This window comes from Felis catus, chromosome A2 (assembly GCF_018350175.1).
Source record: "Felis catus isolate Fca126 chromosome A2, F.catus_Fca126_mat1.0, whole genome shotgun sequence".
Taxonomy (NCBI): domain Eukaryota; kingdom Metazoa; phylum Chordata; class Mammalia; order Carnivora; family Felidae; genus Felis; species Felis catus.
This window is the reverse complement of record NC_058369.1, coordinates 149,122,587-149,137,186: the sequence shown is the minus strand read 5'-3', so window position 1 is coordinate 149,137,186 and position 14,600 is coordinate 149,122,587. Positions and strand designations below refer to the sequence as shown.

General features: G+C 42.6%; 1 protein-coding gene across 6 annotated transcripts in view; it reads right to left on the bottom strand.

Annotated features, from left to right (window-relative positions):
• Positions 1-14,600, bottom strand: part of EXOC4 (exocyst complex component 4) — a 750,068-nt gene that overhangs the window by 634,832 nt on the left and 100,636 nt on the right. For all 6 annotated transcript variants that reach the window (XM_003983067.5, XM_045052771.1, XM_045052769.1 and 3 more), the window contains exon 7: positions 14,044-14,218. In XM_003983067.5, coding sequence (XP_003983116.1) covers positions 14,044-14,218 — 175 coding nt within the window. The remainder of the gene's footprint in view (positions 1-14,043; positions 14,219-14,600) is intronic.

The window sequence follows — 14,600 nt, the reverse complement described above, 5'->3', positions numbered from 1 at the left end:
ACCAGCCCACTCTACCAAGTTTATCTGCATTCAGTGAGGGACCCTAGTGCCCCCACCTGTGCTACATCCCAGACAGAGGGGCAGTTCTATAAAATCAGCAGGGCCGGGGGGGCGGGGGGGGGTTCCAGGTCAACCCCAGGACAATGACTCTCCACTGTGCCCTATTATCAATCAGCAGAGCATCTAAAATGTGCCCGGGTGTGGAAAAACAAGAGATGGTATTTCTACTCACAGCAGGTGAGCAGATCATCAGCAAGGATGCAGAATCAGAGAAGAAATGAGAAAGCCTGCAGGGATATTCAGTCTATTTCCCTAGTGATACACATTCAATCCTGTCAGGATCAAATGCCCAAGGAAATTCAACCCCATTTTCCTAGGGGACTATCCGGTAGCCCAATAATTCTCACTGTGGAAGTATTTCCTGACACTCAGTATACAGCACGCGCTTCTTATTTCTTTCTGCCGTGCTCACCTCTACTGTTGTGAAAAGTAATTCCTTCATTTCTTATCCAAGTTTTTAAAAATTCTTGTAGAACCTCAACTTCATTGTTCCCAAGTTTACCTTCCACATTTGTATTTCCAATCACAAGCTACCTAAGCTACTTGGTCAATTATTATTTCGTATTCCTTTTCTGAGAACAGCAGGCACTGCCACGTTTATCGATCCCTTGATAAAAACACAGCTGAGGAGCTCCTGGGTGGCTCAGTTAGTTGAGCATCCATCTCTTGATTTCGGCTCAGGTCACGATCTCATAGTTCATGGGATAGAGCCCCACGTCAGGTTCTGCAGATGACAATGCAGAGCCTGCTTGGGATTCTCTCTGTCCCTCTGTCTCTCTCTGCCCCTCCCCAGCTTGTGCATATGCATGCTCGTGCTCTCTCTCAGTCTCTCAAAATAAATAAACATTTAAAACACACACACACACACACACACACACACACACACACACACACAGCTGAGGGGCGCCTGGGTGGCTCAGTTAGTTTAGTGTCCAACTCTTGATTTCAGCTCAGGTCATGATCTCATAGTCGTGGGATTGAGCCCCACATCACGTTCTGCAGATGACAATGCAGAGCCTGCTTGGGATTCTCTCTTCTCTGTCCCTCTCTCTCTGCTCCTCCCCAGTTCATGCACGTGCATGCTCGTGCTCTCTCTCACTCTCTCAAAATAAATAAACATTTAAACACACACACACACACACACACACACACACACACACACACACACACACAGTTGAGGGGCACCTGGGTGGCTCAGTTGGTTAAGCATCTGATTCCTGATTCCAGGGTCATGGGATCAAGCCCCATGTTGGGCTCTGCACTGAGCATGAAGCCTGCTTGGGATTCTCTCTCTTTCACTCTCTTTGCTCCCATGCGTGTGCACTTGCTCACTCTCTCAAAATAAATAAACATCAAAAAAAAATCACAGTTGGCTATAAGCAACTGCTTAATTTTACTTGGAGCTATCTGGGAAATAGCTTGAGTAACTACTCCAACGTGCTCTGTACTAAACCAATGCCAACTACTGAGGACTCATAACTCTGTTGTGAGTGACTAACGTTAGAATGACGATGTTTCTTCAGTATCGTCCTATCTCCAAAAAGGTTAACATCTCTTTGCTTCCGTGCTCCTTCCTAAATATGCCAGTTCTAAAAACCGCTGAACTTGCCTCATCTGAAGTCCTTAATCACTGCAGATGCTCTGCTTGGGACTTCCATCCATTTGTCTACCGTTGTGTGGTACACTCGAGTTCCACACAGCATCTGGGATACTGCCTCTCCAGAACTGGATCAACAGGGATGGTCGGCCCCGGCTCCGTGATGAGATGCGGTTTTGTGCAGCATAGCCAAAAATAGCGCTGGCCTTTTTCATTGCCATATCACGTTGCTAACACATATCTAATGTGCTGTCATTTATCACCCCCGTGAGACCGGCTACTTCATGCTGAGCTTTCGTCATCTGCTATAGTGTGCCTGGCGGCCCTTGTTTCCCTTAGATGGAATCATATCCCAAGCGGTGAATTTTGTGTGTCGTTGTTCACTTTATATTTTCAAAAGCCTTCAAAACTTTTAAGTAGCTGAAGAAAAAAAGGTCCACACCCCTCACTAGTGTGACAACTCTTTGACAATACCAACAAATACTCCCGGAAAGCCCAGAACTACTAAAAAAAAATTGCAGCTTTGAATGCTATGATAATGCAATCTTACCAAGGATTAAAACTTTTAAGTGATTTGTGAGAAAATTCCCCTGTGAAGGGCCCATCATCTTTTTGCAATGCCTCTCTGTATTACCAACAGAGATTTGACAGCAAAAACTTATTCTGTCCATCCTTCGACAACTAGGCAATACATACATAAAACATAGCTGGGTGAATATGATGCTATTAAAAAGTTTAAAACAGATCTCTGAATAACACATTTTCTTAAGATACTTTAAGTGAGGAGGAACTTCTTATGACAGCATATAATTTTCGTGGCTTCCCATTAACCACGTTCCCTGGAGTGCTGAGTGTTAGAAGACGGAAGAAACAGGAGAGGGTATCAGGAAACTCTCGGTAACCAACCACCCTCACTACCTGCTTCTCAGTCATGGCGTAGGCCAGGCTGGCAAATGCAAGGATCATGAGGGAAAGAAGTAAGTATCAAGTCACCTCAACCCCAATGTCTTCTCCCTACCGCTGGCCAAAATATACTTTTGGCCCTGCTCCCTCTGCTTCATTCACTTCCTTCCAGGCTCACTTCTGCACCTGCTCACACAAGCTTTTATTCGCTCTCCAAGCTGTCCGTCCACATCCCCGAAGGAATCGCCCGCGTCGGGAAGCTACCACCCCTGGCTGGAACAGCATGTGGGTCCCGCACATCCTGAAAAAATACAGAAGCGAAAGAAAGGCAAGATGTGGCCTCACGGAGAGAAACTCTAGCCTCGAGGGACTGTGTAACAGGCTGCTCATCGCAAGTGTGGAGAGCTAACTGAGCTGATGAACTGCTCAAGGAAAGACCTCGCTCCACTTCTACACTCACGAGTTTCTGAGCTGGGCCATTTGTACTGCTTCGGCTATTATCCCCAAGCAGATAGATGATCCCTCTATTTCTACCTCCCGCCCTAGTCTCTCCCCTAGCCTCCCGCGTTCCATCTCTAGTCGCCTGGAGTAACCCAATTCGACGGAGATACTCTGCCGATTCGACAGGCACAAAAATACCATCTTCCTGATCCTAACTGCCAACCACCCATTCCCAAAACTCCATCCTGACTTATGATTCTTTGTTAGAGTCGATGGTAAAAGGTTTTAGAAAATTCGCTCCTCTTTCAAAATCTCTTTAACCTCTGTCCTCTTGCTTGTCACTGCCCCGGCCCTAGTCTCCCTCTTCTCTCCTGCACTGATTGAGCTTGACGTTTAACTGGGATCTCTCCATCCATTTCCTTCTCCACCAATCCATTTTGCACACCGCTTCCAGATAAATCACCCTAAAAATATTATTTTCACCATTTTACTTTATCAGAAAAACATAATTTCTACCATCAGCTACGAAGTAATTATGCCTCCCCAAATCAGCCTCAATCTGATGAAGCCTCTAGACCCAAGTTACAAGACAATAATAAATAGCAAGTGACACTGTGGAAAAGCAATCAACAAAAGCCAGAATGTGGAAAGTTCTACAGGACAATGATCTGGTTTCTTCAATAAATAAACTGCAAGTGGTAAAAACAAAATGAGAGATTTAACTTACAGATCGATGGAGTTTTAAGAAACTTACCAATCACACCACACTATTTAACCCTTATTTGGATTCTGAGGCAAACAAACTGTAAAAAAAATATATACAATTACAACATTTGAGACAACCGGAAATTTGAACACTGACTGGATTATTTTGGTGATAAGGAAATTATGTTTTTAGGTATGGCTATGTTTTCTTTTTTTAAAGGAGTCCTTATCTTTTAGAGATTCATACTCCAATACAGATGAAACAATTTCATCTCTAGGATTGTTTCAAAACAGTAAAGGAAAGGGAAATGGGCAGTGGTAGAAACAAAACAGTATTACCATCAACTGATAGCTCCTGAAACTGCTGAGACTGGACGATAGGGGTTCATTATATACTTTTTTTTTTTTTTTCTGAACACATTTGAAATTTCCCACAATAACAAAAATCCATAATGGTAGCTCACTGCCAAAAGGAGCAAGTCCAAACTTCCCAATCTCTTATTCAATCTCTTATCTCCAAACTTCCCAATCTCTTATTCAATCTCTTATCTCCAAACTGCCCAATCTCTTATTCAATCTCTTATCTCCAAACTGCCCAATCTCTTATTCAATCTCTTATCTCCAAACTGCCCAATCTCTTATTCAATCTCTTATCTCCAAACTGCCCAATCTCTTATTCAATCTCTTATCTCCAAACTGCCCAATCTCTTATTCAATCTCTTATCTCCAAACTGCCCAATCTCTTATTCAATCTCTTATCTCCAAACTGCCCAATCTCTTATTCAATCTCTTATCTCCAAATTGCCCAATTTCTTATCCCTGTCACCCAAAATTATTCAATCTTTTTTTGGTAATGCTTTCCAAAAAACCAACCAACCAACCAACCAACCAACCAAAAACCTCCATTCTCCCCAACTCTCTAGCATACCACCTGCATTTTGCATTTAACCCCAACCAAACTGAAACATGCCCAGTATCCTCTTGACCATGAACTCAACGGTTTTAACCCATTCTGACCTCCTTTGCTGGTCTTCCCTAGCAATGGTGTTCACAATGAACATTATCCCTTCGAATCATAAACTGTTCTGTAATTGTCCTTGATATATGTTCTTATCTGAACTCCCTGCAAGGTTATACTTTCTTAAATTCCTTTTAATGAGTGTTTAAAAAGGAAGAAATTTCTTTTCCCCCTAAATTAAAAAAAAAGAAGTTCCGTTAACATAAATTTAGAAACCTCAAATAAGTGGTAAGTGGAGGTGGGGAAAGGCAACATAGAAAACCCCCATTCTTAATGACAGACATTCTGATGTAATTGCTTCCAATCCAAACAAAGTCTCAGATGAAAAAATGTATTTGTCCACATTCTCAACTATTCAAGTCAATAGGAATCACCTGCTTGGGATGCTACTCTAAATAAGTTGTCCAAAAGCTGTGAAGGGAGATCAGTGACAGCACTATCATTCAGTTTTCTTTTCCCTTTAAAGTGTGTATACTCAAGCATTTTCACATCTTGATGGAGTTTCAACATCTTCTCATTCGCTCTATGTCATGGACCACTGACATTCCTGAACATGCGGCAGCGACATTTCTTTCAAAATTAAACCAGATTCGCCTTTTGCGAACTTCTCTTACTCCTGAAGATTGTCTTTCATAGCTCCGGTTTTAACATGACCAAACCTCTAACATTTGCTAATGCTGGCTCTCAACTGAGAACATGCAGTAGCATCCACTGGAATCCTACTGAAACAGGCTATCCAGGGGTGGGCCGCACAGGGAATTCTGGCTGGAATCCTCACCACTCACCAGGGTCTCTTGGTTCCTAACAAGCCCCCTGCTTCAGCCCAGGTGCACTACAGCTTGATAAGCACACCGTCATCATAGGGACCCTAACAGCATCAGTAGCGGCAGAAGCCTAATGGGCACGTGGCTTGTAACACTCCCCTCTCTCAAATCTCAGACAAAACGGGACGGAGGAAGAAGGCTTGGAAGTGGTCGTGTGGATGGAAAACCGGCGATCTCTACCACTGGTTTTTCTAGACCAAGATCTAATCAGACCCAAGCAGACGCTGCCTGGGTAACAAGGAATTTAAGGAGAGCAGACTTTCCACCAGATCTACGTATTCTGCAGTTTCTGCCACCAAGTTACTGTGTGAGAGTCTGGCCCAATGTATTCAGATGCCCGTGACATGTACCTCCGGTTTCACTGGGCAGACACCTTAGCACTTGCCACATGTACACCAGGAGCTAGAGGGACACCGCGACAGCCATCAGTTCCTGCATTAAGCAGTAGTAGTAGTAGTAGTAGTAGTGAACCTAAAACAATACAGGTTGAGTCCTGATGCTATGGAAACGGACTCCAATTTGGAGGAAGATTTCTAATTTAACGTTCTAATGCTAACTCAGTCCTGTTCACTGGGCAGCATACTATCCACTGACAAGACACAACAAAAATTCTAGGAGCAAGCACCTTTCTGGAGACACGGTAGGACTTCAATACGCCACCCAAAATAGAGACTATCAGAAAGTTTTAAAGGCTGAGAAATGAAGAAAAGCTCTTTCTGCAAGGATAATCTCACAGGTTATCTGGCCTGGAATATTAAAAAAAAAAAAAAGCTAGTTTTACTTTAAGGTCTGGAATCCTCAGCCAACAAAATATCAAACGAAGCCAAACCTAAGAATAACCTAGTTTCAGACCTGGATTCAAAATTGAAATTGCGCGTGTCTCCTTGAAAAACTCCTCCGGGTCACAGATCACCACCAATAAGATTTGTCGATTTTCTTACCTGACAGCAAACTTCAAGTTCTCTCTGGGTGAGGTTAATTTTATCACCATTTAAACATTTATGTGGCAGTTAACAAAAGGAAAATGATTTGACATTCTGTGTGTGTTAATCTCCAGAAAAAGAGATCAAGGCCCTAAAAAGGGAATTGACTTGTTCTGGGCGTCACTGTCAGTGGTAAACAGAGTAATTAGAACTGCCTCCACCTATAGAACGCTGCTTTGCACACCAAAGGGTTACACGTTTCAGCCAGCAATGGCTAAACAGACAGTTTGTTTTACAAGGAGATATGAAAGAGGGAGATTTCTTTTTTAGAATCCTAACACCCGTTCAAAGTGATGCTCTTATTTCCTGTTGGGCAGAATTCCACAAGAAACAGAGTATTTTGTTTCCAGTGTACCTTAGTCTTATGCACTTGAAAATGTGCAGCCAACAGTATGACAGGCATGTCACCAAGTAGGTGACATTTTGGAAGGTGCTGCCGCTGCTCAGAAGGGCAAAAACATGTATTTCTATTATCACAGTTTCAAAGAGAGTGTAAAACTGGAAAAGGAGTGCAGCGATGTGTGGTCACAGGGCTGACACCAGGAGAAAACTCTGACACCCTGTTACTATGATAGCTACAGCCTTGTCTCCTCGAGAGGCTGTCTCCAGACACAAACACGCCGAGACAAACGAGCCTTTCAACTGCAGGATGGATTCTGCCTGCTGGGGAAAGCCCAGGTTCCAGTGGAGAAAAACTGCTGAAGTCTTTAAAAGATCAAAAATTACTTTCTTTTCCGAGATTTAATAAACATAAGGGCGTTTCCACTTTTTAGCAAGAAACACTTTCCATTCAAAGAAACGCAGAAACTCAAACTCTACTTACGTGACTCCATTCGCCATGTGATGCCATCACCTCCACTCAAGCCTGGCGCATGCTTAACTGCAGGTATCTCTTGTTCGCTCCCTTATTTCATTCTCCAGGAATGATCTTTAACCCAAAGAGCATGCCACCACCAAGTATGTGAGAGCTAAATTGGCCGGAGCATAAAACTCTATGAGGAACTTAAGCCAAGAGTCTTTTTGAAAGCCTCCGTGTTGGTTTAGAAAAAAAAACATTCCGCCGTGTTACCACTCCCACAAGATCCCTAAGAATGACTTTAGTGGAAAAACATACACCGCTTCAGGTCCCTCCTCACTTTGCCAGTGAGCTGTCTCGTGTTTACCTTTATTCCCTAATGCCTAGCATGTACCTGGCCCCAATAACAATACTAAACCATCGTTAAAGTCTCTGTCACACTGGAAACCAGATTCCTAAGTCGACAACATAGTTTTGTAGAATTCGCAAGACTCCCAAACGGCTTACAAATCCTGCTCTCCTTTGTATTCCTTTTCCATACACCGTGGGAGCCTGTCTTGTTTATTTCACTATTAGACAATACCTCCAGTAATATCCGCAGACTCTCCACTTGCCTACAGAACAGCTTCCCTGCATTAGTCTCTAGCTTCTCCGCTCAGTCCATTTCAACGCCAGCACTGATCCTACTTTATCTTATCACACCCCAATCAAAATCCCCAGTGAGCCAATAGTACTGAAAACAAAGGTCCCCAAACTTCAGCACACACACACATCTCCCAAAAGGCTTCTTAAAACACAGATTATATGGCCACATCCCTGGCATTTATGATTTGGTAAGTGTAAGTTAAGGATAAAAATCTGCACTTTCGGGAAGCCTGAGTGGCTCAGTCGGTTAAGCGTCCCACTTCGGTTCAGGTCATGATCTCGCAGTCAGTGAGTTCAAGCCCCGCGTCACGCTCCGTGCTGACACCTCAGAGCCTGGAGCCTGCTTTGGATTCTGTGTCTCCCCTGCTGTGGTCTGTCTCTCTCAAAAATACAGATTAAAAAATTTTTCTAAATAAGAAATTAAAAATTTGCATTTTTAATATGTTCCCCCAGTAACACTGGCCCAAAGCAATGGTTCCCAATTATAGGATCCTAAACATATATAACAAAACCACCTTAGGAACGAAAAAAACAAAAACAAAAAACAAAAATAAGCCTACAGAACCCAGCCTTTATCCATAGTGATTCTCATTCAAAAGGTCTAGGATGGGGCTAGGAATCAAACCCTGGGTATATCAAACGCACGTCCAGCCTCAGAAACCATCAGTCTGAAAATTAATCACAAAGCCTATGGGTGACACTAGAGGTCTTCCACAACCTGTACCCAAATCCACCTACAAACTTATCTAGTCCACAAAATAAGCCCTCGCTTACAGCCAAGCCATTCTTTTTCTTATCTCTGGATACCATTTTCCATTCTTTCTGAGCCACTTAACATCATTTCATTCGCCATTCCCGCTACCTAGACGGCCATGCCCATCTCTCCTCTGTTCCTGTGGCTCCTCCAAGGATCAGCGTATCATCAACATCGAAAAACAAAACAAAACAAAACTTTTCTGGTCCATTCCACACGTTTTAGAACAACTGCATGACACACGGCGCCACCTACCTTCTTACATTTGGCAACATCAGTTCATCCGTGTGTCTGCCACGGTGTACCCTATTCACTGACGGGTGTGTAGCCTGATTATTATTCAGTAACCTGTACCCTGAATTTCTGAAGGAACTAGAGAATACGGCACACTGAAAACAAATTGAAAAGTTGCAGAATGATTTTTATAGTATAGTAACAATGTAAAGTATGAACTTCTTATTCAAAAATGCTTCATTCTCAAATCTGCGGGTTAATAAAAAAGAGCACAATGGACCATTAAGAGAACCACCACAGATTAATTCAAGTCATGACTAAGATCATTCTTCCAACATATGTCTAAGAAAACAAAAGATGGGGGCAGCAAAGTAGATAGGTAAGAGGAAGAGAAAAAGGGACTAAAAGGAAAGAAGAACACGGTTGTACCTCGATCTCAAACCAATCAAATGCAGTAAGTGAGAGGAAACAGTATTTCTATGTTAGACACCTCACCTTGTGCTATTAGATCAGTTTTAGTTTTATGTTCTTTATCTGTCAAATAGCTTATGCCAGTGATACATGAGCACATTAACATCAAATAGTAACAGTCTTTCCAAGTGTATGACTTGGGCTAACTACCAGTTTCCCGGGAGCTGTAACACACAACGGAGCCCTCTTTCCTGACTTAAACGTGTCTTGGGGGTAAAAGCAGTGGGGAATGGGAAGAAACTGCCAATGGACACCAAGTTTCTTTTTAGGTGTTGAAAATATTCTAAAATTATATCATGGTGATGGGTGTACAACTCCACAGACATACTAAAAACCACTGAAATCTACATTTTAAATGCATGAATCTTATGCCATGTAAATTCTATTTCAATAAAGCAATTTAAATAGGCAAAACAAGTAACTCATTTCATATTATGAAGGTAGGATCCCCAAATCATTCTCCTGAAACAACATATGTGAAAGGTATAAGTCATTTACTAAGACACAAACACATATTTTAAATCACGTTTACATTTTGGCTGTTAATGTCTGAGCGAACTTAAAGTTCCTTGGTATATTATAAACATTTTCAACATAAAATTATGTGTTTTGTTTTCAAAAGTATGAGAATTGTATACATTTAACATATCCAAAGTAAGTAGAGCTAAGGCATATATATCTTTGTTCATAATCATAATTCTTCAGGATAGTATTATAAATAGGATCCTAATAGGCTTAAAGTTGTTTTCAACTTAGAACATCTATCTAGCCTAAGTTGGTCAAATATCAGAGATCATAAGAATTTATAAAGTATTTCATAACCTTGCAAGAGTAGGTTTTAATAGTCGATAAATACTTTCTGGGGCTTCATGTATTCAAGTTTTTTTTTTTTTAATTTTTTTTTTTAACCTTTATTTATTTTTGAGACAGAGAGAGACAGAGCATGAACGGGGGAGGGGCAGAGAGAGAGGGAGACACAGAATCCGAAGCAGGCTCCAGGCTCCGAGCCATCAGCCCAGAGCCTGACGCGGGGCTCAAACCCATGGACCGCGAGATCGTGACCTGAGCTGAAGTCAGACACTTAACCGACTGAGCCACCCAGGCGCCCCATGTATTCAAGTTTTAAACACCATAAGTACCAGGACACAAAGTAATTCCATCTGATAATATTACATATTCTAATAGAGTCCAACATGTTTGCATAATACAAATTACTAGTATTCCACGGTATGTCTCTTTCCATTCATACACCTTAATCTATCTATACCTTTATATTTAAAGAGGATTCTTTTTCTTTCTTTTTTTTTTTTTTTTGAGACAGAGAGAGAGGAGAGCAGAAGGAAAGAGAATCTTTTTTATTTTTTTAATGTTTTACTTTATTTTTGACAGAAAGAGCACAAGCAGAGGAGGGGCAGAGAGAGAGGGCAACAGAGGATCTAAAGACAGCTCTGCACTGACAGCAGTAAGCCTGATGTGGGGCTCAAACTCACGAAGCACGAGATCGTGACTGGAGCCAAAGCTGGATGCTCAACCCACTGAGCCACCCAGGCGCCCTGGAAAGAGAATCTTAAGCAGGCGCCATGCCCAGCGTGGAGCCCCAGGTGATCGTGAGATCTTGACCTGAGCAGAAGTCAAGAGTCAGATGCTTAACGGATGGGGCCACCCAGGCAACCCTAAAGAGGATCTCTTTTTTTTTTTTTTTAATGTTTATTTACTTTGAGAGAGAGTGGGAAAGAATCCACGCATGCGTGCACACACGAGTGTACCAGAGGGGCAGAGAGAGAGGGAGAGAAACAATCCCAAGCAGGCTCCACACTGTCAATACAGAGCCTGACACAGGCCTCCTTCCCACAAACCGTGAGATCATGACCTGAGCTGAGATCAAGCGTCAATCAACCAACTAACTGAGCCAGCCAGGGCCCCCTAAAGAGGATCTATAAAATCCAAAATCAGGAACTCGTATTAAAAGACAGGGCCATGTTCTTCAAAATGCCAGGGAGAAGTTAGTGGACATTTTTATCGTGCGTTCCTTCTTAGCGTTGTATCTTTTTTTCCTCTGGCTATCTTTAAGACTCCTTTGTTCTTTGGTTTTCAGCAACCTGGTGATGATCTGTCTAGGCACTGGTTTTCTCTAGGTTAAAGCTGCTTGGGATTTGTTGGGCTTGTTGAATCTGTGGGTTTATGCTTTTCAATAAATTTAAAAACTTTTGGTCATGATTTCTTCCAATAATTTTCTGCCTCAGTATCTCTCTTCCCTCTCCTCTGTACCTGCAACTACTACGCTGCATGATATTGTGCATTATGGACAATATGGCCTTGTTCATTTCTCCTTGCAGTTGGCTTTCTTCCTGTGCTTCCTTTTGGATCACTCTGATTTATTCATCTTTGAGTTCCCTGGTCTTTTTCTCTATAGCAGGCATCTGCGGCTAAACCCATCTTGTGATTTGTCCATTTCAGATATTAATTTTCATTAATTTTCTTATTTCCCAGTTAGAGTCACATTTTTCTGCTTTCCCACAAATATAATTGTACGCTGGACACTGTAGATACTTCACTAGTGAAAATGTGAATTATATTGCCTTACTTCAGAGTGAGTTTTGTTCTGGCCAGCAGCTGATGTACAGGTGGATCGGGCTGATGCTGGAGAGACTTGGTGATGCAAGATCCAGAGTAACCCCTCCCCTACAGCTGGAATAGTCCCTATCCCTGAATCACAACCTTGCTGAGGCCACATCTGAAAGCATGGGGTGTTCAGCAGGTTCTCCCCACACTGACTGAACTCCAACATCCAATTTCCAATCATCTGGCAACGTCCGGCATTTCCATTCAACTCACGGTCCCACAGTGACAGTTTTCCTGCCAAGCTTTGTGGTGTCTGCATCAGTCGGTTTTTGACCAAAGGCTCAAAGGCACTCTTTTCAGGCTGACAGGGTGCCTCCTCTGTGTGATCCTCTCTTCCCCACTACCCTACGCCACAAATTCCAGCTGCCTCTACACCTCCAAGCTCTCATCTCTGTTCCCTTTGCTTAGAGGCTCCGCTGCTGTCTGCCTACGTTTCACTTCCTTGGGCCATAGCACGGCAGGTGTCCCCCAGGAGGAAGCCAGGATGAACGTGGGATCCACCTCACGTGTTCTCTGCTTGAACCGAATGTGCGGACTGAGTCCACCCAGTTGTAGAGCTGCTCACAATAGGAGGCAATTTCATCATGGCTAGAACCAGAAGTCCCTCCTTCTAACTATTTCTGAAATGGCTTTAAAATCTACGATCCTATTTCATCCTTAAAATAAACAGGTGACCTGAAAAGCACCTACTTCCATGACATTAGCAAATCAAGATATAAAACACTGTAAAACCAGTGTCTAGGGGCGCCTGGGTGGCGCAGTCGGTTAAGCGTCCGACTTCAGCCAGGTCACGATCTCGCGGTCTGGGAGTTCGAGCCCCGCGTCAGGCTCTGGGCTGATGGCTCAGAGCCTGGAGCCTGTTTCCGATTCTGTGTCTCCCTCTCTCTCTGCCCCTCCCCCGTTCATGTTCTGTCTCTCTCTGTCCCAAAAATAAATAAACGTTGAAAAAAAAAATTAAAAAAAAAAAAACCAGTGTCTAGGCAATAAAGACATTTTATTCAATACACAAATGTTCCTCAAGCACCTACTATGGACACGTGGTAATTGACAAAGGAGCAAAAGGGACTCAGGGGATGTAGTTGCAACCTATAATCTTTCCACTGAGCCACCAATAAAGCACCCAGACTGCACCAAAAAAAAAAAAAGTCTAATGAATGAGTAAGCAAGAATCCATCATTCAATCCATCAGGAGCATAACTATACTCTTAAAAATGACTACAATTTAGATTCGTGATTTATTTTTTCCGGCAAATATTCCTATTTGCCATGCAAGAAATTTCATTCCCACAGAGTTATATTTTTCAATTTCCTACGTATACTTTTTTTTCACATTAGTGGGGACTATCTAACCAAGTCACTTCTATTTAGCTATGTCAAATTTGCTTCGGCTACCTCTTAATCGTATTTCCAATTCTCCTGTGGCCAAATCAAATATATGTGCCTGGCACTTGGAGACAGCATATAATAAAATTTCTAAATACCATCTCTGCAGCATCATACCAAACAGTAATATCATTGCTCCAATCTTCAGCAAATCAAAGTGATGCATTTATTCCTTACAGTAATTTTCATCTCTCAAAACAAGCTCTTGACCGCTCATTTACCTCAATATATGCAAGAGATGACTGTACGAAAACGGCCGTAAAACTAAGCTACATATGTTTATAAAATACTGTCTGAGAACATTTTAACACTGATTACCTTAATATAGGACTAATTCCAGTGCAGTAAAGCACTTTACAGCAGAAGGCCAGATACTGTACCTCCTTGATGGCTACATATTGAGAATCTCCTCATTTTCAAGCCTGGCAAAAAAAGTTAAGAGGTCTTCTGAAGATGACAGAAGTTGATGACATCAGCAGCATCCCCTTTCAATAGTAACATTATTCTCTCACTGTTTATGAGCAAGGGAATATCTTAGGTGGTAGATATTTCGTTCCAACCCGTTATTCTGAATCGAGATGGCACCACGTGTAAAAGGACCTTTTACCTGCAGAACATCTTGGATCTTCACCCACACGTCCGCCATATCGTACAATTTGACATCTTCCTGCTGGGCCAGCGGGGTCACAACGGTGTCCTGCAGGTACCCCAGGACCACAGAGTGCGCAGTGGCTACAGCGTTGAACTTGTCAAATAGCAACTCCAGCAGTTCTAGAAGTAGCCTGGTGGAAAAAAGAGATAACGTTGACATACGCACGCCCACGCACATGAGGATGGCTCATGAGGGCCCACACCAAAACCATCACTCTGCAGGGAAGCGATGAGCCACCATGGATAGAGCACATGAGATTTCCACGGACGGATTTCCAATAGTTGTAGGATCTAAGCAGCTTTGGAAATCTAAGCCTCAGTTTCCTCTGCTGCAAACTGGAAGCGACATAAGAATCTAAAAACCAGTTGTAACGTCCCTAAACCAGCTGGAGCAGCTCAATAAACACATTCCTTTTTTATCACATTTCAGTGATCACCACACTGCTATTCTGTATTCATACAGGCAGTTTCTCTAAGAAATTCAGGCAATTTTTCAGACAACAGCTCAGATGT